The sequence below is a fragment of the Glossina fuscipes genome, unplaced genomic scaffold (assembly GCF_014805625.2).
Source record: "Glossina fuscipes isolate IAEA_lab_2018 unplaced genomic scaffold, Yale_Gfus_2 1, whole genome shotgun sequence".
NCBI lineage: Eukaryota > Metazoa > Arthropoda > Insecta > Diptera > Glossinidae > Glossina > Glossina fuscipes.
In genome coordinates this window covers 43,814,334-43,839,900 of record NW_023998415.1, presented here as the reverse complement: position 1 = coordinate 43,839,900, position 25,567 = coordinate 43,814,334, and the positions used below count along the sequence as shown (strand labels likewise).

At 33.6% G+C, this 25,567-nt stretch overlaps 2 protein-coding genes across 4 annotated transcripts in view; both read left to right on the top strand.

The window, feature by feature from the left end:
* LOC119645118 (band 7 protein AGAP004871-like) overlaps positions 1–12,456 on the top strand; it is an 18,452-nt gene extending 5,996 nt beyond the window's left edge. For both annotated transcript variants that reach the window (XM_038045046.1, XM_038045048.1), the window contains 7 exons: positions 7,364–7,473; positions 7,563–7,635; positions 7,719–7,801; positions 8,203–8,406; positions 11,445–11,500; positions 11,692–11,872; positions 11,952–12,456. In XM_038045046.1, coding sequence (XP_037900974.1) covers positions 7,364–7,473; positions 7,563–7,635; positions 7,719–7,801; positions 8,203–8,406; positions 11,445–11,500; positions 11,692–11,872; positions 11,952–12,131 — 887 coding nt within the window. In that variant the 3' untranslated portion in view covers positions 12,132–12,456. The remainder of the gene's footprint in view (positions 1–7,363; positions 7,474–7,562; positions 7,636–7,718; positions 7,802–8,202; positions 8,407–11,444; positions 11,501–11,691; positions 11,873–11,951) is intronic.
* A 2,665-nt stretch (positions 12,457–15,121) lies between these two features.
* LOC119631505 (band 7 protein AGAP004871-like) lies at positions 15,122–24,441 on the top strand. 2 transcript variants are annotated; one of them, XM_038023777.1, is made up of 9 exons: positions 15,122–15,235; positions 15,366–15,377; positions 21,342–21,451; positions 21,545–21,617; positions 21,714–21,796; positions 23,019–23,222; positions 23,326–23,381; positions 23,860–24,040; positions 24,131–24,441. In XM_038023777.1, exons 1-9 carry the CDS (start codon positions 15,139–15,141, stop codon positions 24,281–24,283), a joined length of 969 nt encoding a protein of 322 aa, XP_037879705.1. In that variant the 5' UTR covers positions 15,122–15,138; the 3' UTR covers positions 24,284–24,441. The 2 variants fall into 2 exon arrangements, with proteins under 2 accessions (XP_037879705.1, XP_037879706.1); XM_038023778.1 differs by lacking the exons at positions 15,122–15,235; positions 15,366–15,377 and adding an exon at positions 20,971–21,208.
* The last annotated feature ends 1,126 nt before the right edge of the window (positions 24,442–25,567 follow it).

The window sequence follows — 25,567 nt, the reverse complement described above, 5'->3', positions numbered from 1 at the left end:
TTAATTGAAGGCGAATTTTATTAAACAATTTGTGCTCTCTCTGTTTTTTTGATACACGAGCGTATAAAACTAAAAAAATTATTTCATAGAAAATGCTCTCGCAAATCTTAACAAATCAGAAATTTGTTATATTCGATCGTGACCGAATCATTTATACGCATCAAATGTCATTCTAAGGAAGAGTAGAAATAAAAAGTAACAAAAAAGGAAGAAGAGAACTCCCGTTGATTAATTTGGCGCGATTGATTTTTTCCATTTTCCGAATAAAAGCGGAACAAGCGGTTTACATGTTTTACATATATCTGCCGTACTTTTTGTGTAACAAGCAGAAATCAATGTAAACAAAGATGGTCTGGATAGGCGTATGCGCGGTTGTAGGCGTGCCCTTTGAAAAGTTTAAATCACTTTCAAATGCTTTTCATTTTTCCTAGCGAAAGAGTATTTATCACAGGTACTACTGTACTATCCGCTTCCTTCGGTGATAGGTAGAAAGAGTATCCTGTACACAGCGGTATGAAGGGATTTTCAAATGGATTGGAGGATTGCAGTACATAGGAGCTGCATGTCTCAAAGTAAAATGATAACAGAACATATTTCAAGGGCAAGATATAACAACTGATAATAAATTGCAATCGAAAAGTACGATTTTTTTTTTTCTTTTCTTATCGTGCTTTTCCCCAAAATTGTTGGCAAATATGCTCCCGCATGACTATTATTACTATCTTATAAGGAACGAAATAAACCATTTTGTTGTGTTCTGAGACGATTTTAGCGACTTGTCTAACTTGGAATCTTTATTCTAGAGTTATGTCTAGCAACTCGCACAAGCATACAACTATTTCATGGCAAAATGTACAATCGTTCTACTTATTTCTGATTGAAATAAGTCTTGGAACGATTTTGCTTTTCTAGTTGTTCTATGGAAATCGACAATTCTTCGTTCAACTATCAGATCTAATAATTTTCATATTTTAAGTAAACTACAGCCATCAAAATGAAGACATTAAACCAAGAAACAAAACTGTGTAATTGCGCGTAGACTGTTTGATGATGAATAAGCGAATTAATTATAATAATATTAAAAGTGCTAAAGTAAATTCATTTTTGGACCGAAATAAAATGTTGAACTCAGAACTATAGCACACGAAATAACTGTGACAAAATGTTTCGGTAACGTGTGTCATAGAAAAACAATGAAACTCCAATTATTGAAACATGTGAATTGCATTCATAGACGGACAGACGGGCAGACGGGCAGACGGACAGACGGATATGCTTAAATCTATCACTTTGCCTCGGTAAACGCTTGGATTTACGTAGCGCAATATATATACCGAGTCATCTGCGTTTGGCGATCGAGTGCTTGAACGTTTAAATCATTCTGCTCTTAATAAAATATTTAATCAACTTTTATAAAACTTTCATATTAGTTTGGGGAAAAAGAAATCCATTATTTTTTCGGTAGATAAATAGATTCTAATATTTATGCTCGTTGGAAAGGTGACATTTCGCAGTAAAAAAAATTCTTTTGCTGTTTTTTGTTTGGTGCATTCAGTTGTGAGTTACAGCGTGTTAAAAATGGAAGTGAACAAAGAGAAAATTCGGTACATTTTACAGTTTTTCTTTGACAAAGGCGAAAATGCAAGCCAGGCGGCTAAAATTGTGAATGGTGTTTATGGTCCCGATACTGTAACAGCCAATTATGTGCAATTTTGGTTTCGTAGATTCCGTTCAGGAATTTTTGATGCTAAAGATGCACCTCGCACAGGTAGTCGCATGCCGGTCGTCGAAAATGTCGATAAAATCGGAGAAATGATCGAAGTTGACCGGCATGTTAGCAGTCGTAACATCGCCCAAGAGTTAAAAATCGACCATAAAACAGTTTTAAACCATTTACACAAAGCTGGATTCAAAAAGAAGCTCGATGTTTGGGTGCCACACCAATTAACAGAAAAAAACATGATGGATCGAATTTCCAGCTGCGAAGCCTTGGCCAAACGGAACGAGATAGACCCATTTCTTAAACGGATGGTGACTGGAGATGAGAAATGGATCACATACGATAACCCTGTGCGAAAACGATCGTGGTCAAAGAGCGGTGAAGCACCTCAAACGGCCAGGAAGGTTTTGCTATGCTTTTGATGGGGGGACTGGAAGGGGATTACTTATTATGAGTTGCTTCCATATGGCCGAACGCTAAATTCTGATCTCTACTGTGAACAACTGGACCGTTTGAAGATAGCGATTGACCAGAACCGGCCAGAATTGGCCAACAGGAGAGGTGTCGTGTTCCATCAGGACAACGCTAGGCCACACACATCTACAGTGAGTCGCCAGAAACTTCGGGAGCTTGGTTGGGAAGTTTTAATGCATCCGCCATACAATCCGGACTTGGCACCAAGCGATTATCATCTTTTTCTTGCATTGCAAAATATCTTTAGTGATAAAAAATTGGAATCTAGGGAGGATTGTGAAAATCGACTACTAGAGTTTTTTGCATATAGAGACCAGGACTTCTATGAGAGAGGCATTTTGAAGTTACCTTTAAAATGGCAAAAAATCATACAACAAAACGGTGCATATTTGACCCAAATCGGACAATCCGAAGCATGTTAAATAAAGTCCTGAAGTTCATAAAAAAATAATGGATTTCTTTTTCCCCAAACTAATATTTGTGCTCAACTTTTACTCTGCCAGCATTATGTGCAGTAAATTTATTGATTTGGAAAAAAATCTCTGCAAATGCAAATAAACTTGATTAATGTGTGATTCAACAGCAATTTCCCTACGTTTGGTCTCACATGCATTAATTTCCCTTTCGTTCGTTATCGCATTAACAAAAACTGGAACAGAAGGCTAATATGAATGCTATGCGCTGCTTGTGTATAGAGCCGTGTCAATAAAACTCGACATAGATAAGCTAGATGAAAAGCTGAGATTATATATTTTACAGAAATTCTTAATCAATGACTGCGAGTTTGTTTTGCTTGCAAACAAACCCACAAAAAAAAAAAAAACCTAGTAAGGATACTATATGCGGTTGCGATCGAATCTTTTATACCCATCACAGTTATCCTATCACAGATTAAACAAAAGGAAACAAAATAAATTTGCATATTTCATTAGATTGGCGTGGTGGGCGTGGTGGGCGTGGCTGATTTTTAATATTTTTGTAGAATAATTTTATGGAAATTTATATTGTGTAAATGGTGTAGTTGATGAGTAAAGAGCAAAAGATACGCAAACCGAAAGTGTTCTTAGTTTACGGGATACTGCGTGTGTGTCGTTCGACCGATTTGGCTCATTTTCAACACTAACTTGCGTGCAAGAATTTCCAAATGTTTCTGCATTACATAGACGGACAGATTGACAGCCAGACATGCTTAAGTCGATTTAGAATTTGATGATAATCAAGAATATATATATATATGCTCTAGGGTGTCTCTGAAGCGTCTTTCTGGTAGTGCATTACATTCTCCAAAGTGTGAATGTTGACTATTTAGCACTCACGATAGGAAATGTATATAAATAATAAGTTCTTGCATGTATTGTGATCATTTTCTTATCGAAGAGGCATTTAGTGGTACAATATAAGAAATCAAAATATTTTCCATCCTTTTCTACAAAATGTGACCATCTTCCTGGCAATATGGCGATACCGCCATGTCAGCGATCCAATTATCAATCTTACACTTCGCACCTTTTCAGCATTTCGAAACCGCATGGCAGTCAAGCCAAGCTGCATCGATCTAAACCAATGCTACTCAGAAGCCGGTATGTTAGGTGAGTACGCTGACTGCGGCAGAATTTCCCGTTCGAGCGGCAACAATGCATCGTTCACAACTCTTCCAAGGTGTGCCGAGTGGTGTCATGCAAGAAGATGACTTAGCGTTTGTTAACCGCTATTGTTGATCTTTTTTGCACCAACACATCGCTCAGTTTGTCCAGTTGACGTCGATAGACATCTGTAGCAACAGCTGTGCTCGGTTTTAGCAGCTCATAATACGCTACACCTTGCCGCTACCACAGGAAAATTTTATAGCCATGAATATTTCGCTTCGGTATCGATGTGGATGGCTCGCCTGGAGCCTTTCGCTTGGGATTACCGTAGTAGACGCAATATGTCATAGAACGATTATCTTTTTTGCCTGGCAAGCAATGAAACATCGATGTTGAAACGGATTAGATTGGCGGTGTCAGTCAGTAGTCGTATGGTAACTATTTTTTTTCGTTTTTGGATTTTTTCCGTCGGATGTCATCGTCGAGAAAGAGTTAATCCATCGACTGTTGGGCTCTTCTTTTGAACGTTTTTGGTCCTTCAGCCAAATTCACCAATCGTAAAGCAAGCCGAGAATTGGGATATGATGGGCCAGCTTCACCATAAGTTTCGGCAGCAGATTTCTTCAAATCAAACAACATCAAACAAAAAAGTAAACGAATCGCGATTCAATTTTGAGCATTCCATGACTGGCGTCGGTCTACATTTTGCGTGTGTACCTCTCAATATCTAAGAAAGCAATGTAGGCTCGAATTGATTTGCATACACTCCGACAGTTAAACTGCTCTAAAAAACTTGTAAGGGCATATAATAATATCAAGGTTAAAGGTTGGGGTGCCTTCCAATCTTCAACGAACACGGCATAGCAAGGTGCAGCTAATTTATGGTATCGAAGGTAACGGTAGAACCAAATAGTTCAGCGAAAAAGCAAATCTGAAGAACTGTAACGGGCGTGGAGAATTTCTGCAACATATCAAGAGTCAAAGATCAACAAGCCAATGGAAGCATAGCGAAGGTTATAGGCAAGAAAAAAGTTGTTTAGTAATCCCGGCATAGCACAAAAGTTAGTGGAATTATGAAGGAGGAGCATACCAGGCGGTCGCTGGCTCCTTCAGGCACCCTATGAAGAATGTAGATAACTCAGATATCGAGATCATGCCGATTCGTGTTTGGCAAACACTTCATAAGTCTGAGCTTAGCACAGTGTTCCGAGCCAAGGAAAGTGTCGGAACTCATACGAATACTAAAGCTTGAGGTGTATGGACGTGAATGACCATGGATTGGATGGATATGGCTAAGTAAAGTCCCTTATATACTTCTATGCAAGTAGTGTGTATTTTACGGAGTTTCTCGCTGGCATTTCCAAGTGTTCAAACGATATAAAAAAATTGAGTACAAGCTTTGCGAAACAATGCTATTTTTCATAAAAGTGTATTCCATTTAAAAACTATTCGACTTTGAATTTCTGATTTTACCCTTATCATAAGATTTTTTTTTTTTTTTTTTGAACAAATCACACCACAATGTGACGGTCACCCACTTATGAGAATCTTGGGAATAATTAAAAGTTATGGTTTTTGTTTATAGTTGAAATTCATTTTGTGAATATAAAATATTATGCAGAGGCCATATATATATATATTTTAAATTTTTTGATTTTGATCTATAGAAAAAAGGAAAAACTTTTAAAAGATAAGAAAAAATTCATTGGTTAGTGCAAGTTCTATATAAACTTTGATTCAATATATAGCACATAAAGAAATTATCGAACGAGATATGGCGGTTACTGCTCTAAAATTGTTGTGCCATAGTTCTTCAACGCATTTTCTCCGTGCAAATTTTTGAGTCGATTAGGTGCTTTCTGTCCAAGATAAGGGACTACTTTTTGTCTCTGTGACTCTTACGCATATCAGGGAAACGAATTTTGAAAAGTGAAATCAATTTTGACATCATGACTAAATCCAAATTTGCAAAGAATTTAATCTCAAAGTTGAAATGAGCCTTAAAGACTCGGCGTAACAAGATTTACCGTTAAATCATATATGAAACGAGAGTTTTTCGTAAAACTACTTTAAATAAACTCGCAAGTTGCGGTCTTAGTGCTTAGTGCTAGTGTACTTAAAAGCTCCCCTCTTTAGCGAATTTATTATTTGGGAAAATTATTTAACTGGAATCAACTTCGGATTTGGGGATTTCCGTAACAATATTAATCAATACCTGAATGATCCATGAGTACCTAAAAAGTATTTTGCTTATCATATTCGCTAATAATTCATATGCGAAATATTAACATTTCATTATTAAGGTCTAGGTGAAGGTGAGGCTCCATATATTGGGCAAATAGATTAGAAGACAGCTGAACAGATCGATAAAATGAAGCCGATTAAGACGCATCGATCAATCCATTTATTGGCTATGTTTCATGGTACACGCGGGAAGGACAAATTCTATTTTTGGCAATGGGTATAAAAGTAATTTAAAGTGTGGCTGAAGCGTTTCAACTTTTAACGGATTCGTAGTGGGAACTTTTTTTTGCATTATAACTTTCCGGATTGTTTACGAACAATATTTGGGAGGACTTCTTTCGGGGAGATTTAAAGGATCGCATTTGAATTTTGTGTAGCTTCATAAAGGTGAATAAGGAAATTATTATAAAAATTTGTATTTTCAAATACGTTTGCTATTAATACTGCGCCACTTGTGGTAAAATGTCATATTAAGTTTATACGGATGTATGCAACACTGAAAACGACTCGAGCTAGACCCACCTTTCATAGTATCCATCGATTCAGAATCACTTTCTAAATTTCAATCTTAGATTTATCTATCCATCTGTCCGTCTTGTTTTCTTGCGCTGACACTACAGGCAGTAAGCCTATCCTTTCGACTATGGATCGGATCAATTTTCCAACTAATTCTTAATTTTGAAAAGTCATTATATGAATAATTATATGGCCTATGGTATTTAATAGTGTATCGTGGCTAACTAGAATATTTCTTTATATTTCTTTATTTATATAGGATTTATGAGAACACGATAAGGCTAAAACTTTCAAAAAATTATATTAAAAATTTCTTCAATAGATCTGCACGCACTTAAATGACTTTACTGCCGTACAAATGCTTTCATTCAAAAATATTTTTATGCGTTTATAGCCGCAAAAAATCTTCAACAACACTTACTCAAGTTAAAATAGTTGAAGTTTATTTGCCTCACGAAATCGTTCGAATATTTGAAACATTTAACCATTTAACCATTTAACCATTTAAGCAATTCAAATATATTTTGAAGGTAAGAGAGGGAATTTTTTAAAAACTTTTTCTTCATCCATTCATTGTATTATATATATAAATATCTATATATATAAAATGCAATTTGCATAAGCAAAACTTTTACTAGTTTTACACAGTAATGCAAACTTGGTAGACAGACACAATCAAATTTATATTTTATTCAAGTAAATCATACTTGGTCTTAGTGGTATTTTAATGGCTATAAAAATGTAATTGTTTATTAAATACTGAAAATAAAAAAAAATTAAAAATTCGAATAATAAATGTTTGATTGTTTTTCTGATTTTTTAGTGGAGGAAGATATTCAGGAGAAGGCTTCAACGTGCGAAACGCTTTTAATATTTCTTTCAATAGCGTTAATCATTTTAACACTGCCCTTCAGTCTATTCGTATGCTTTAAGGTAAGCCCTTATCATACATATTAACAAAATTTTCGATTATGATCTTGATTAACACTAAAAAAAAAAAAAAAAACAAAAATTGATTCAAGGTAGTGCAAGAATATGAACGAGCGGTAATATTTCGCTTGGGTCGTCTAATGCAAGGTGGCGCCAAAGGTCCAGGTTTGTAATTTCGTAAAACAATCCATTTTTCATAATCAATTTTTTTTTTGAAATTTTTTTCTCTTTTTTCAACAATTTTTTAGGCATCTTTTTTATAATGCCTTGCATAGATTCGTACGCTCGTGTTGATTTGCGTACCCGAACTTATGATATACCACCACAAGAGGTATTACAACAATAAATTTTACATACACCTACCTACCTACCTACCTACCTACCTACCTACATGTCCATATAGTTAACGAAAAAATTGAAATATGTTTAACAAAATTTTATTAATTGTTCTCCTCCGACTGGCATATCGATGTATAAAAGAGCAGTAGCATAAAAAGCATAATTCAATTTGCAATCTCTTCTACTATTTCAAGAAGAAAAAATGAGAAAAAAAAAACACAAAAAATAAAACAACAAAAAAAAATTAAAATGAAGATTTACTGAAGATTTAATTGTCTATCTGGCTGCATGTAATTAAGTTTATTACATCACTCTATATATATATATATACATATATATGCATTCGCTGTTGTTTTCTCACCGTCTGTCTGTATGTGTTTATTATTTCGTTAGGTTTTAACCAAGGACAGCGTTACGGTATCTGTTGATGCTGTGGTCTATTATCGTGTTTCGAATGCAACCGTCTCCATAGCGAATGTGGAAAATGCTCATCATTCAACTCGTCTCTTGGCACAAACAACTCTACGAAATACAATGGGAACGCGGCATTTGCATGAGATTTTAAGCGAACGTGTTTCCATATCGGGCACAATGCAGGTAAAAAGAAGAAAAGAAAAACAAAAAAAGAAACCAAATAAGAAAAAATTTTAAATACATTAATTGCATGTTCTATATTAAGAATTTTTATGATGCTTTCGTGGCTGTTGTCAAAATATTTCACTCATTATTCATAAATTATTTGATTAAGTTGAGGCTTGAAACCGTCGTGCCATTTAGAACAAGAGTTGTCACATCCTACTCGCCTCCCTGCTTTCTGGTTTATTTTTATATTCTTTCGCCCTCCATTATCAATGGATTTTCTGTTCCCGTCATTTTTCCACTCTTTGACACACACACTTTTGAGCATTTGAGTTTCACTTCCCCGATTGTTTTGCTTAAAAAGCAAATCATCCCAGCCTTATAGATGGGAAAGTTTTACTTTTAATCGCCAAAACGAACGCAGCTTAATTGTTGCATTTTTTGCGGCCCTTAAGTAGATTTGAATGTTTATCGTAATCGTTTATAATCGTTGCAGTCCGATATAGTCCAGAAAATTCCGGTAGTAATTTGAATAACTTTAATGATTATATATTTAATGACACTATACCTACGGAGATATCCGTTCAACTAATCGGTCGCGTCGATTATAATAAAGTTAAGCTAAATTTTCTATTTTTCTTAACTTAACTTACACCTGAAAGAAACTGAGTAGCCTTGGCTTCGATTTAATTTTTTCGCTTTACAAGAATTTCAAATTTTGGAAAACTAAATTCGAAAATCTAAATGCTAAGCAAGAGCTGGCTAAAGCTTGGCTTACGATATGACGAAGTTTTTGGCTATGACTTTTAACTAACTTTAAGTGAAGGACATTCAATCGAATTGGGGTAATTTATTCCCATTTACTTTATTTTTATACCCATCATCGATGGATGAGGGGCATAAAAATTATTTTGTCAAAACTTTTGCAACGCCCAGGAGGGAGCATCAGGTGTAAACATTCTCCTGGCCGCAAGAATGAGGCTATCAATTTAAAATTTGGCAAAAACGTTGGAAGTTCTTACACACAGGCTGGTGTTGAAAGTGGGCCGTCTGTCCACCTGTGTAATGTTTATTGTACACATTCCTTCGGCTTGGCCTATCGACTTAAAACATTGGCAGAAACATTGGAAGTCCTTGCACAACAGGCTGGTATTGAAAATGGGCCAAATCAATCTACGAACAAGCCCACAGCATCACGTAAACTGAGATAACCTATGTTTTTTAAAAAAGAATTAAAAAAAATTGATTTTTCGCTCATTACTTATAAACAAAAATTTGAACGCATTTGATGCTGTGGAAAGAAATTTACCACGCCTATCCAACATTATAGCGCATTAAAATTTAATTTTTCCAATACCTTTATAACGCACAAACACAATCCCGTCAAGTAGACAAATCCTTGGCCAGTTGCAGATTGGAAATACACCTCAATATATCCGTCTGCTCGTGTATTCATCTATCCGTTTACCCAACTTCGTGGTATCCGTGGTAGCGATTCTACCGTTAGCGAAAATGAAGATATGAAGAAGAAACGTTTATTTTAAAAACAGGAAAAAGCAGCCTCGCCCATTCCATATTATAGAGCGTGAAATCTTTAACTTTATAATAACTTTTGGATTTTAATTTGAAAGGCGAGTAGGAAAACTATATTTGTTCGTGACCGGTCCTTTTGTACCCATCGCCGTCACCTTAGAGAGAAACCAAAACAAGTAAAGAGCTAAATTTACATGCATGAAGAATTTTTTATTCCTATTGAAAAACAGAGGCGTTTTCAGTTCACAACGTAGTGTGGCGCGTGTGCTTCAACCGATTTGGCCCATGTTCAGTACCAATCTGCGAGTAAGAACTTCCAATATTTCTGTCAAATTTGAAGTCAATAGCTTTATTGTTACGTCCAGGTAAATGTTTACAATACACATTACTCAGACGGACGGATGAACACTCTTAAATTGATTCAGAATATGATGATGATCAAGAATATACGTACTTCTGGGCGCTACAAACATTTTGACAAGTTAATGTTATGGGCATGAAGGAACGGTTATAGCATGTGCTGAAAACGGCACACGTCACTGCGGAACAGTTCTGGATGCGAAGAAAAGTGCCAGTGCGTATCAGTCCGGTATTATCAGACAATGTGGAGAGAATATCAATAAAAAAATAATTTTTTTTTTTTTTTTTTTTTTTTTTTTTTAGAATATGAAAGTTATGTCGAACCTTTTTACAAAATAAACAAGTACGAAAATGTTAATCGGTCCTGACCGAATCTTTTATATCCATCATCATTTTCCTAAAAAAAAAAAAAAAAAAAACTAAATTTCCATACCTTAAGGCATTGGCCTGGCCGTTCCCAGGGGTGATGTTTCCTTTTTTCAGAATAAAAGTGGAAAAGTTGCATGATGTATCTGTTGCGTTTTTATGAGTAACGAGCAAAAAACGCAGAAAGCACTGGTGTTCACAGTTTTTTGTTGCCTAGGCATGTAAGCGTCTCCTTTGACCGCTTAAGATTACTTTTAAAGACTTGTTGTCATTGATGTCCATTTCTGCGGACGGGAAATATTAAACAGACGGATGAACGGATATGTTTAAATCGATTCAGAATTTGACGCTGATCGAGGATATATAATCACTGCACTTTGTTTCTGGGCGTTGCAAATCCCTCCACAAAATGAATATATCCCTTATCCTTCCCTTATCCGATGGGTATAGAAAGAAAGAAAATTTCAATTTATAAATATTTCGAAAAATATAAAACATATATAGAACTCATTCATACCTATAGATATATGCAAGTTAATGCTGGGTATTATAAAATCTAATCCAAGCCCACTATACAATTGTTATATTTTAATTTTTTCGAAGATCACTTTTGTAACTCGTACTAAATATTGACTTGAAGCATTATCGGTTCATAATTAAATAATGATAAAAAAAAAAAAAATAATAAAATATTAATTTTTGATATTTTTGTTTTTTCTAAGAATATTTTATGAAATATTTTAATTGTTTTAATTCGAACAATCCCGTAATAATTTCCTTTCTTTTAAATTTTTCAGCTGCAATTAGATGAGGCCACCGATGCTTGGGGTATTAAGGTTGAACGTGTTGAAATGTAAGTAAAGAAGAAAGAGAAAAACAAAAAAAAAAAAAAAAACTTGGAAAATCACAATCAATCACAGTATTATACACTTGGCCTTACATAGTGGGCAAGCGTTGGCAAATCTGTTCACTTTTTTTCATGCAATATTTTTTTCGCCTTCTGTTTCGTTTCATTGGCTTCATTTATTGTTTGCCGTTTTTAAGTAAGGACGTACGTTTACCGGTGCAATTACAGCGCGCCATGGCCGCTGAAGCTGAGGCAGCACGAGAGGCTCGCGCTAAAGTTATAGCTGCCGAGGGCGAGCAAAAAGCATCGCGTGCTTTACGCGAAGCTTCAGAAGTAATAGGGGCTTCACCGGCTGCACTGCAATTACGCTATTTACAGGTAATTCTATTAAGAATATTTCACGCCAAAAAAAAAAAAAAAAACAGAAGAGAATAAATTGTCAATAATTTATTTTTAGACACTAAGTGCCATCTCGGCAGAAAAAAATTCGACCATTGTATTTCCAATGCCAATTGATTTAATAACATATTTCTTGAAATCGAATGATGCTGCCACACAACAACTAGCTGAAGCTGCCATTGCTGCCATGGACGCCACTGATAAACAGAAAACAACTGAAACTGAAAAAACTTCATAAACAACTATTTATTATTTATTACTTATATTTATCTAATAGAATAATATTTTCTTCAAATATTGCGCTTGAAATACCTCAGAAAATGCTATTAGATAATAATAATTGTAACAGTTTAATGTAATTAGCATTAGTTAATTTATAGTATTAAACTAATTGAAAAAACTTTCATTCAATTATTTTTGAAACTTGAAAAATATTCTCTATATTATCACTATCACTTTTTCGCTCTATCTCTCGTACTCTTTAAATTAAAAAATGTCTTTAACAAAAATTCTTATAAGAATCAATAAACTTAGTTTGAAAATCTGCTTAGCTTTACTATATATATATATATATAGATTATCGCTCCATTGCTACAGTAATCAGACCAATCTTAAAAATATCGAAAAAAAAATAAAAACAATTAGATATATATACATACATACATACATACATACAAATATATGCATTTATATACATACGCACTCACATATGTATACGTACATATTTGTTTGTTTGTTATAGCTGTGTATGTATATGTATATATATATATGTACATAGTTAAGTAAAAAGTTTATCTCTCTTATTTTAGAACAATGCTACAAGATTTCTTAACTATCGATTATGTTTTACGAATAAAAATATTCAATATTTTATCTCTAAAATATTCTCTTTATTAAAAGACTTTGGTCTTATATTTTACATATTTCTCTGCCTAAATTAATAATAATAATAACGAATGAGAAAATTATATTTGGTTGTAACCGAATCTTTTATACCCATTAACGTCATTCTAAATCTATTTTATGGAGTGGGCGGAGCTGGTTTTTTTCCATTTCCAAAATAAACGTTTTTATCGCATTGACGTATGAGCGTTGCAGGCGTGGCCTTTTGAAAAGTTTACATACTTTCGAAATTCTTTGTAGACGATAACTTCATTTTACGCTAACGGGAGAATGTTTCCTACAGATACTGTATAGTTGGGCAAACGGACAGACGCAAATACTTACATAAATTGCGAATTCGAAACTGGACACGTATTTATATACTTTATGGGATTTTTGAACATCAACTTAATGAAAAAAAAAAAAAAGCAAAATTTTATACATTATTATATTAAGTTAAGGGCGTTGCCGATGTGTTTCCATTCTTATAGAAATACTACAACAGCCAACATAGAATATGCGATCAAATTTTTTTGTACATTTATCGGTTGTAGTTTATAAGTAATGAACAGAAAGTCATCCCTCTGTGTTGAAAAGTATTCTCAGTTCACGTGGTATTGTATGTGTCCTTTGACCGATTTGGCCCATTTTCAATACCGATCTGCGTGCAAAAACATCGAATTTTTGCTCCAAATTTGAAGTCGATTTTTTTTTATTTTTACGGCCAGGGGTATGCTTAAAAGAGATATTACACCGACGGACAGATGGACAGACGGATAGCGAATGTATTTCAAAAATTTTCATTATCAAATCTCTCTCCCCGATCCGATTCGATCGCGAATAGAATAGAAGAGAATAATTTAAATGGCGGCCAGAAGCATAGATCGCATGCTTGTTAAAATTTTTTCTTATTTTCTCATATGTACATTAGTACGTCTACATATAAGCAAAAAGTCATATGTTGATAAGTCGAAATTCCTGAATGATCTGAAGTAAGACGATTTGGCAAAATCAATGAAATCATCTTCGAAAGTTTTATTAAATTGTCCTACTGACTAAACGATTGGTAGATCAATATCTTATTTGGTTGCTTCTTTCATCGCTTATAGGAATTGGGCGTTAGGTCAGCAAGACTATCAGAGTGGCGAATACCACCAGACTTACAAGACTTAACCATCGATGAAGCGAGTGAATAAAAATGAAATAAAATAAATCTGTATATGAATTTTGAATTTATATAGAGTCGAATACTTAACGCTATGTTAGTCCCTCTGAATATATGCGAGAAAATTGACGGACGTATTGACGGATAATGAGACAAATTGCACCAATGGGCATAAGTTCGAGTCTTTTTCCTGGACATTTCTGATTCTCGTATACTGAAAGTGGAAAACCATTGCAGTGCACCTGTTACGTTGACTTGTGTGAAAATTCAAGTTGAAATTATTTACCATTTGCGGCATTTCACAACGATTTGATTGCATTTCACTTACGTATGCGAAAATGTATAAATGTGTTAAAGAATGGAAATTTTCACTTAGTTTTAAGGGAAATTATTTTAATTAACGCCTTAAAGAATTAATTAAATATTGAATATGTAAACTGATGGACTTGTTTACCTAATGTTTTCAAGGACAATAGTTTAGTAAACTGATGCACTGCGCTATAAAATCATTGAGGTTTCTTTGAGACGATACGATACGATAGTAACTTACGAAATGAATATGAAACGTGAACAAGAATAAATAGTTTTACACAACGCGTATAGTTTTCTGCTAAATAACTTGAATAAATAAATTAATCAAAAGTATTCCTTTCAAAGCAAACATACAACGGATAATGAAATAAATAGCATTGTTTTACTAACAAATGTTTGAATATATATATATATATATACATTTATGTTTACCGGTCGGTGCACTGTGGGAGTTTACGCCATATGTGCATTAGTATGTAATAAATTAATTTTGTTCTTTACATTATAAAAATAACTTTTTTACACAATTTTTTTCATTCACGAGCTGAATTCTGTTTATACAAACGTTTAGCATTTCTTGTAAAGGCATTTATTTTACATATATATATATATATATATATGTATGCATAACGTAAGTGAGTTGAGAAGGAGAATATTTTTTTTTAAATATTCCCTTAACACTAAACGTAAATGAAAATATGGAATTTAGTTGGACTTTCAATGTCCTATCACACAGAACATATTTATCATAGTGATTAACTGTGACATTAGTGAGTGAATTGAAAGCGAAAGATTTTTGATTTATTTTCAATTATTTTCATTTATTTCTATTTATTATATTTATTTAAAAATTGTATTACCCTCTGGAGACAATTCCATCCTTATCATGAACACAACTAATCAAGAGACAACATTAAGTAATGGTGAAATTCGCATTATCTCAGTGCAGCGAGATGACGACTATAGAGAACGCATGCTACGAAGTAATTATTCGCATCTCCTATCCTATCTTATCGACTGTATATTAAATGCTTCAATTTAACTAATTAATTATTTATAAATTTTATTCTTTTTATTAATCCGGCTTTTCATTGATGTGTTACGAAATCGTAGTAAAACGAATATGTAAGTGTTTGCAAAGAAAATTATTCAATAATTTACACTCTATAACTCCAATACACATATATGATTGTTAGATTGTTTTATGCACATTTGTAAGCATAAATATTGCAAACACAATTGATTATTAAACAGCCTAAGACCGACCGACCGACCGACTGACCTGTGTCAAGAGCCTAAAGTATGCACAAATGAAGACGCAATGAAAAGGTAGAGAAAACGACTACATACACCACTTCAGAGAGAGAATGCTTGAATGCTATATAACTTGAAATTATTTCCTTACGATTAGGAATATAAGGAGAAGTTTATCGGCATCATTTTCACTTTGCATTCGAACATTGGTTTTGATAGAGCGGAAAAATGCAGAAAATCGAAGTGAAGATCTGAACGTATCCTTACCATCTATCATTGCGTACTTGTTTAAGCGAGTATCGAAGTTTTTGTAAGACGTCCGAACCGGCAGACGGACGGAAACGCGAATGGGTAAAAAGGCAGTAACTGCTTACTGCTTGAGTGTTACAAACGAGATAATGGCCGTTGTTTTTTTCTTTTATATATATATATATTATATATAAGGATTTTTGGGAAATGCAAATTTTCGATTTTCGACGAAAAACTAAATGTGGAGAAGAAGAGAGTACATCGTGAATAATCTAAAAATTAAATTTGATTTCAAGACTGAACATACACATCGCAAATATTTGTTGTATTCTTAGATGAACGTTTCCTCTCGTTGACCTATTCTGAGTAATAGCGTAATTTTCGCGTTGCAAATTTTATTTAGACACAAGTTTCGAGAAAGAATTGGACATATTCAGCATGAAAATGTCAAGGTGGCAAGATTTGCCTTTAATAACTCCCAGATTTTTATTTATTTTTTTTTTCATTAGCTCACGTTTAGTGTAAGGTAATTGACAAATCACATCACTTACTGATTACATTTTCAGAATTTATCCAAGATTGAAGTCTTAATTTTTACGATTTACGATATGAATCGATTTACAGTTTCATACTAATTATCGATATTTATAGGATACCTTGGATGATTGTTAAAACAACGCCAGTAGCGATATGCATAGTATATATGCTTTGTACAGAATTTTCAATTCGAATTTTTAAATGTTACGAACCGTTAAGAAAATGAATGTATCTTGATCTTTTAAATACATAGTCGTGCACTATATATGTTATAATAGTTTGTATGTATAATGCGATGAGAAACTTAATGAAATTGCATTTATTTTGAGAGTGGAAGTGCACTAAAACAGTATTCGTATTTGCAGAGCATTCGAACAAGACCGAGAAAAAGTTTTAGACAGACACACGCATACACATAGCCAAGTGGAGTCACAATTGTACATAAGGGATGTTAGCAGATTTGCGAACGATTATTGTGTTATAAATTTTCGCGAAATAAATTAATTGATAGATGTTGTCCTCCTAAATGCACAAAATCTATCGCTTTGAAAAAACCGTTCTTCACGGCTAAGCGTTTTCAAAAATGTCTAAAATTGTCTAAAGAGAAAGCATTTGTTTTATTATTTTCGCCATTACTGCACAGTCTCCTTAAGGAGTGATACAATTAGTCAAACGCTTCTATAGCATTTCAGTAACCTTTTGTCAAGTTCCTCAAAATGCAATACAGTTTTTACATTGAGCCTAAAGCGTCCATTGAAATTTATTAACAGATAGTGGATCGTTAAGGCGAGGGCCAGCAAATCGATCGAACTTCTACTCAGACACCAATTTGTGACTCAATTTTTTTGTTTCTCTTGCTGTTGGCAAAAGCTCCACATAACGTAGAGCCAGCTTTCTCATATCGTATTTTTAATTTGATATCTGATAAATCTTTTCTTTGGAACGGTCTTCTGTCATTTCTCTAATTTTAATACCTCAGTCTTATAGCATAATTCTGTGTACTTGAGGGACATATTTTCATTGATGGTTCTTCTAGCCTTTTGGCCGTCACTACTAGTGTAGCTATTTAGCTACCCAGGATTTTACTGTGGTAAGCTATGATGCAGAGTCTTCGTACACAATGTTTGACTGATCTTTACTTTGTATATACCGATGTATTTCCTTTCAAAAATAGATATTTAATAATGAATTCGTTACTCAATTATTTTCGTTTTCATAAAAAACACACACATCACTTAAGCGATTGTCGAACAGCAATTGTGCGTCGAAAGGGCTAATATTTTGTTAGATACTTAACAGTGAAATTTTGTGAACACATACTGTCATCTTAATGCTTAGGTTGGGAACTACTCCGGCAACCTATATATATACATTATCTAAAATCTGCATAAATCAATTAAACGCTTGCTCATGAATTATTGTTACCGTTATTTTAGTAGAGTCGCAAAAGATCAAGTTTAAATCTGGTAGATGAGAAAAAATGTTAGGATTCATGTGCTCAGATATCAGATGCTAACAAAAAGATAATAATATTTGACTTAGGTTGAGCTTCCTTTTACTTGCTTATGATATGTGATTGCAAGACAAGAATATCGAATCAACACACTATTATAAGATTTGATAGCGCTATCTTATCGGTAATTTTATTTGAAAATTGAAAATTTCCATCTTTAGATATTCCATCTCATTTGTATATGGTTGCGTGGTAATGGTATACTGGCGCTTAAGCCCTATTAGCTAATTTTTGATTTTGCAATAGAAAGCTTATTTTGGGAACATTTCACATCGAACTGGGAAATAAAGCTCCTGCATTCTTGCACGCTATAGTTTATGCATTTAGATTGGAAACAACCTCATGGACCTTAATCCGAGGTGGTAAGATAAGAAGAAAACGTTCACATCCTCTTCTATTTAAAAGGCTTAATATAATTGTAAAAAATTTTCAAATTATGAATGTTCCAATCTAGACAAAACTATTATGTAATCATGAATATATTTTTCGTATATTTTTCAAAAATTCAATCTTCAATGCTTCGTTAATGCACTTCATTCAAATTTCTGTAACATATTTGCTGTGGAGGGATTTCTTGTACGCATATCCTTAGTGAAACCCATATGCAAAACGTTTCATATTTACAAAGTTCAAGCAAAAACAAATTATTCACAATCAATAAAATCAATTAAAGATCATTAGAATACTTTTTTTTAATATTTATTCTCTACTAACTATTCTCTAACTATTGACAAACAATTCGCTACTATTTGCATAGCATTCATTATATTTCTATAAATATCTGTCATTTTGCTATGTGCGTGTCTATGTAATAGCCTAGCTTTAAAATGCATATAAGTTCGTAAGTAATATGAATGGGAAATGTTCGTTTTCCGCAGATTTGCGTGGGCCAATCATGGAAAATGTTAAAAAAAGCAACTAAGAAAATTATATTCGGTTGTAACCGTATCTTTTCTACCCATCACCGTTATTCTAGAAAAATCAAGAAAAGTAAAGGAACATAATTTTCACGCCCTATAATATGGAGTGGGCGAGGCGGCTTCTTTCTCGCTTAAAAATAAAAGTTGTTATCAGATAGGCGTGCGGGCATGGTTAGAGTGTCCTTGGAAAAATTTTTAGGCGATATCTTCACGCTTCATGCTACAAAGTTACGCAAACAGACAGATGGACAGACGAACAGACGGACATGCTTAGATGCATTCCAAATTTGAAACCGGCCAAGAATTTGTATATTTTATGGGGTTTTTGAAGCTTGATTGTGTGCGTTCTAAAGGTGTTGGAAAAAAAAATTAAATTTTGATACACTATAATATTGGGTAGGCGTGGTGAATTTTATCCACTTTTGTCCAGGTACTGCAGCATCATTCCTATAATATGCATTCAAATTTTTTGTACATTTCTCTGTTATAGTTTATGAGTAATGAGCAAAAAAAAAAAAAATTTTTTTTTTTTTTCCTTTTTTTAAAAACAGAGGTGATCTCAGTTTACGTGGTGCTATGGGTGTGTCCCTTAAAATAATTTGGACCATTTTCAATATCAGCCTGTGTGCAAGAATGTTTCAATGTTTCTGTTCAATTTGAAGTCGATAGGTATGGCCAAGGGAATGTGTACAATAGAAATTACGCAGGTGGACAGACGGACATGCTTAAATCGATTTAAAATAATGATGATGATCAAGAATATTTATACTTTCTGAGTTGCGTGATTTTTCCGTCTGAGCGGTGCAAACGTTTCGCCGAAACGAGTACACCCCTCATTCTTCAGCGATGAGTTTAAAAGTAAACAAAGAAACGATTAAGATAATTTAAAATAACATTTGTTTTTTTTGGATATAATAAATGCATTCAATAATTTTGGCCATTTGTTCACAAAATTTGAATCAAAATAATTTGAATGCTTTTGTACAACATGTTACCATCTTCTCGGCAATATGGCGATCGTGTCGAAAGAACTTTCATTGGTTTGGCAGCGATGCTATCATTGTCGTCATTTTCGCACATCTTCAGTATTTTGAAACCGTTTGGCTGAACAAGTGCTTGTCAGAAGCCACTCATGTATGGTGAGTACGCTGAGTGCGGCATCCGTGCATCCTTCACAACTCTTCCAAGGTGTGGCCGAGTTGTGTCATTCAAGACGTTGGCTTAGCGTCTGTTAACCGCTATTGTTGATCTTTCTTGCAACAACACATTACATCGCTCAATTTGTCCAGTTGAGGTCGATAGATCTCGCTCGGTTTTGGCAGCTCGTAATACGCTACACGTTGCCGCTACCACAGCAAAACTTGATAGCCATGAATATTGCGCTTCGGTGTCGATGTGGATGGAGAGAGGATTGTGATAGTTGCCTCAATACATCACAGAAAACTGTTCTTCTTCGGATTGGCGTTTTTAGTCAATTCGTAAAGTAGCTAGTTTTTCTTCTTTTCGGACCCTTTCCTTCGCAAGTAGACATCTACAAACAATTGATTTATCAAATGCGAGGCTATTCGATAGTCCTTTGAGAATATGAGCTTGAGGTTTGGTTGGTCCTTCAAGCCTTTCGTTATCATTGATATCAGAATCGCGATTTTTAAAAGTTTGAAACCAGAGCCGACAATTGCAATATGATGGGCCAGCATCACCATAACTTTCTAAAAGTGTTTGATCGTCTGCTGATTTATTCAAATCGATGAACAAAAGTAATGAATGTCGAAAATGCAACTCTTAGCGTCTGTATGCAATGAATAACTCAATAATGCTAAATTGAAAAATGTTATTTTGGGTAAGGAAATGTCGAAATAATCGCATTTAAACGTTACATACATTGATATTTTGCATTAATTTATCAATTTTAACCTGTCGAAGAAGTCGCTGGCTTAAGTGAACGGAAGCACTTAATATTATCTGTATAATTAACGTTAGTATTATTAGGCCTGTAAAATAATTCTGACACCTCTTAGCCAATGTATTATAAATAATCATGAATATGTATGCGTGTGTCCAAGTTAATACATAAAATTTAATTGAAGTATGTGGTTACGTTTGAGTTTATTAGAAATTCACACGCTAAATCTACTGCTATGATTGAGTCTAAACAAAACAATATCTGTCAATTGGTGTACGTGTGCTTCGGTGAAAGGTCGCGCTTGTCTCTGCGCTATTAAAAAATAAAAAATAAAAATAAATAAAACCTAATAAAGCCGTTCTCTTTTCTCTAGAAGGCGCCATTTATTATTAATACCCGACTATTTGTGAATGCATGCACGTGCATGAATAGAGCAGTTTATGTATTAATAAAAAAAATTGTAAATTTCATATGAAAGCACTTTATTGATTTCCTTTACGGAAAAGTTCCGATTAACTAACTGCTTGTATTGAAATTAAAATGAGTTATGGTAGTGCTTCAAGTATTAAACCCATTGTTGGTAAATTAAGATATAAAAGAAATTTCTTCTTTTTTTTGTTTTTAATGATTTCAAGCAAATTTTTATTTTCAACGAACATTAGTCATCGGAATAAAATATGATTTTTTTTTGTATTTTTTCTTACATTTTCTAGCCGAATATGATGCGAATGATAAAGCACCAACTTTTGGTAAACTGTTACATTATTTGTCAATTGTTTTGGTAATACTTACGGCACCGATCAGTTTTTTCATGTGTTTCAAGGTTTCTATCTTATTACTTAAGTATTTATTATTGCAAAAATTTTAAATCATTTCTTCTTTTTTTTTTTTTTTTTTTTACAAAATGTTTTAATAGGTAGTCCAGGAATATGAAAGAGCAGTCATATTTCGTTTGGGTCGTTTATTACAGGGAGGCGCCCGTGGTCCTGGTAAGTAAATATTTAAATTAAAAACTAAAACAAAAGATGTTTGTCCTTCTGTCCTTTATTTCATATTTCATTTTTATATTCTCTCTTCATATGCAGGAATTTTCTTTATATTGCCATGCATTGATACCTATGCTCGCGTTGATTTACGAACACGTACTTATGATGTGCCACCGCAGGAGGTAAGAAAAAAAAAAAAAAGAAAAAATGAAAAGCCCAAGCTCTGCGGAGATTTTCCATTCCAATAGATATCTTTAGTAAAAAAAAAAAAAAAAAAAAAAAATAAAAAATAAAAACTAGGAGACCATCATTTAATCGATAAAACCATTTAGAAAATTTTACATTTGCTTTAAGACGAATTTGGGGATCATCTTTGAATTAAATAATTGCAGCGTGACGAACGATCGACATCTTGACATCTCTTTATTATATCAAATACGTCGATCAAGTAATACCGCTTCAAATATCGATTTTCTTGCGCCCTTATATTTAAAGTATGCACATGTCGCAAATAGCTCTTGTTTCGGTTTTATCATAATGACTTTAAGCTCATGAGAACATTTTGTAATTGATCAGCCTTGGTCATGATCGATCGGTTTTCGAGTAATCGCAGTATTTTTTTCCCTTTTTCGCATATCTCGAAAGATTGGGACGCGACAAATTTCTTCTGCCGATTCGTATTAAAACGTTCGATGACCATGGCGATTGCGGGGAACGTAAATTGGCGGGTTGGCGTAAACTTTGCAAACGTTGTTGAATTTTATGCTATTCCGTTATTAAAGACTAGGGTTTCGTTAGTAGCAATATGTAACGAATATTAAATAGAGACTAGAAAGTTCATATTAAACATAATATATACTAAGAAAATTGTATTAAATTTCGGACAGATAGGGTGGGATTCATTTCACTTGCCAGTCGATTTTCTGGTTAAGTGACTATGTCATATTTTCAACTTGAAGGTATAATATCATCTTCATCATGCTTAACAGGTTTTCTGGCACTTGAGCATTCATTCATCTTGCAACATTTTAAAAATGAAGTGATCAGTGTCTTTTCCGTTTGTCTATCCATCACTCTCTCCATCACATCAGCAGCATTGTTTTCTTGATTTTTAACCGTAAAGTTAAGTAGTACTGTATCTGTAATACGTAGCCATAGAGGAGAATATTTACGTTAAAATAAATGTGCAAACAGGTAAATGTAGGTAAATATGTTAAGCGCATATATATAATATATGTGGAATATTTGGATATTACTGGGATGTCATAAATGGAACGATAAACTTAGGATAACGTCTTTTAATGGTGACAATTTTAAAAATCACAAAATGCTATAAAACAGAAAATAGAAAATAAAAGCAATAATAACAAATTATGTGGCAATTCGTTGCTCGCTCTCTATCAGGTTTTAACTAAAGATAGTGTAACAGTTTCTGTTGATGCTGTGGTCTATTATCGTGTTTCGAATGCAACCGTTTCTGTGGCCAATGTGGAAAATGCTCATCATTCGACACGTTTATTGGCACAAACAACTTTACGTAATACGATGGGTACGCGCCATTTGCATGAGATACTCAGTGAGAGGCAAACAATTTCGGGCAATATGAGGGTATGTGAGTAAGACAACGAATAAATAAATAAATAAATAAACGAATAAACACTGAATAGTCCGATTAAGTATAGTATTCTTCTTCTTCCTATTACATTATTAGGTGCAACTGGATGAAGCCACCGATGCATGGGGCATTAAAGTTGAACGTGTTGAAATGTAAGTTTATATATGGAAAAAAAGAAAAAAAAAAAAAAAAAATTGAAAATAACAGCTATTTATATTATTATATATTAAATTTTGTATCCGCAAATGTTATTACATACACCACACGTACTTGGCACTGGTACTAATAATCTGCTAATTATGAGCTTATCAGTTAGTGTACTTAAGAGGCGCCGTCAGGCCGCTTTCGGATTTAACATAGAATATCCCAACAATTATAATTAACTTATTAACAAGCGGATCGATAAACGTTAGCTGCATGAATAGATTATCACATGCTAGTCAAAAATATTTCCGCAATATACATATGATATTATTTATCAATTATCTACACTATACTTGCCGTAAATTTGCGATGGTCCGTTTCGAATTTCGCTTTTATGCGAATTTCAAAATGGACACTTCCTGTTTACTATTTCCTTGTTTTATTCCTTTCGCGTGCGCTAAGTTAATATAAGTTTTTTTAAAATAGTAAAGATGTGCGTTTGCCAGTACAATTGCAACGAGCTATGGCCGCCGAAGCGGAAGCGGCCAGAGAAGCTCGCGCTAAGGTCATTGCAGCTGAGGGTGAACAAAAAGCTTCACGTGCATTACGTGAGGCCTCGGAAGTTATTGGTGATTCTCCAGCCGCCTTACAATTACGATATTTGCAGGTAATGGTTTTAAACGTTGTTGTTATGCCTCAATTATCAATATTAATATTATTCCCGTCTGTTTTGCGTACTTGTGCATACATTTTTCAGACGCTCAATACCATTTCAGCGGAAAAGAATTCTACTATTGTATTCCCTTTGCCCATTGATTTGCTGACTTACTTCATGAAAACCCATGAAGCAGCAACACTCTTTGGCAATAACAATCAACAACAACTTTCTGATATGCAGTCAAGCATGTAAACAGGATGCTAACGAAGCGCACCGTAGAATTTTATGTATTGCAATTTTATACAATACATACCATACCGTATATACGCATAAATACTTGCGAACATTGATTGAATTTTATAATAAAAAGAAAACCAAAAAAGGAAAAAAAAAAAAAAAAACCAAGTAAAAAATAGAAGCGAAGGGAAAAAACATTAAAGATATAAAATTAAATTGAATTCATATGACAGCCAAACAAATTTGAAAAAACTGAAAACAGAAAAATACCGGAAAATAGATAATAACGAGATACACAAAAACTATTTGTTCACAGGCATTGTCCTTGATTGATTGTATTGGCCTTTTAGGAAAACTCATAATTTTATCATAATGGATTTTTATTTTCTAATAGCTTTGCATTGTTTTGCAAAGACTCGTACACACACGCAAACACAAGCGCACACTATATAAGACTAAAATAAAGATCGCATTTTAATAGCTTTGAACTTGTAAATGCAATTTGTTTAACATTTCATTAAAGATTCGGTGATCGGTTTTGAATTTTCACATATTTATCGTCAGTAAGGCTGCGCAAAGCATATGCTTTGAATGTCCCAGATTAATATAAAATCTCAGAAGGTAGTAGCGTAGTACAAATGTTCTTATTATAACGACAATATTCCTAGACGTACTTATGAAGTATCTGTTGTTCGGCTATTCTAAGGATTCGGTTAAGAAAGTTCTTAACATCTATAATTTCATTATTTACTCGCTAATATTGAAGTTATTCACATCATTGGTGGACCAAGGCTTAAAATATTTCCCACATCATCATAGTAAATTTAATTTTATTTACATAGGATACGGTGTCAATATATGGATATATGGATATCAATCAATCATAATGCCCGCCCATCTTATACTGCGACACTATTACAAACTTAATAGGTGCACTAATAACTTCATTATATTAATGCATTCTTAACGAAAATATATTGCTTAACAAAATTACTTATATACGTTAGTTAGTCTATTAATAAGATGCGTTAAGTTTGTTTGTTTTTTCATAAAGCTAATCTGAAAAGATGTGAAATGCATTGACAAAAATGTTGACTATAAAGAGCAGAATAATTTATTACAGTTGCACTGCAAGCAAAGATAGCTCTGAAATTATTTAAAATTTAATACAAACACATATTAAAATCTTGCACATGTAAAAAGCTTTGCTTATTTTATGGTTGATAACATTGAAGATTGCGTTCTTGTGAATTGTATAGAAACCCCCATGACGTATGAGTGTTAAATTAATATTATTAT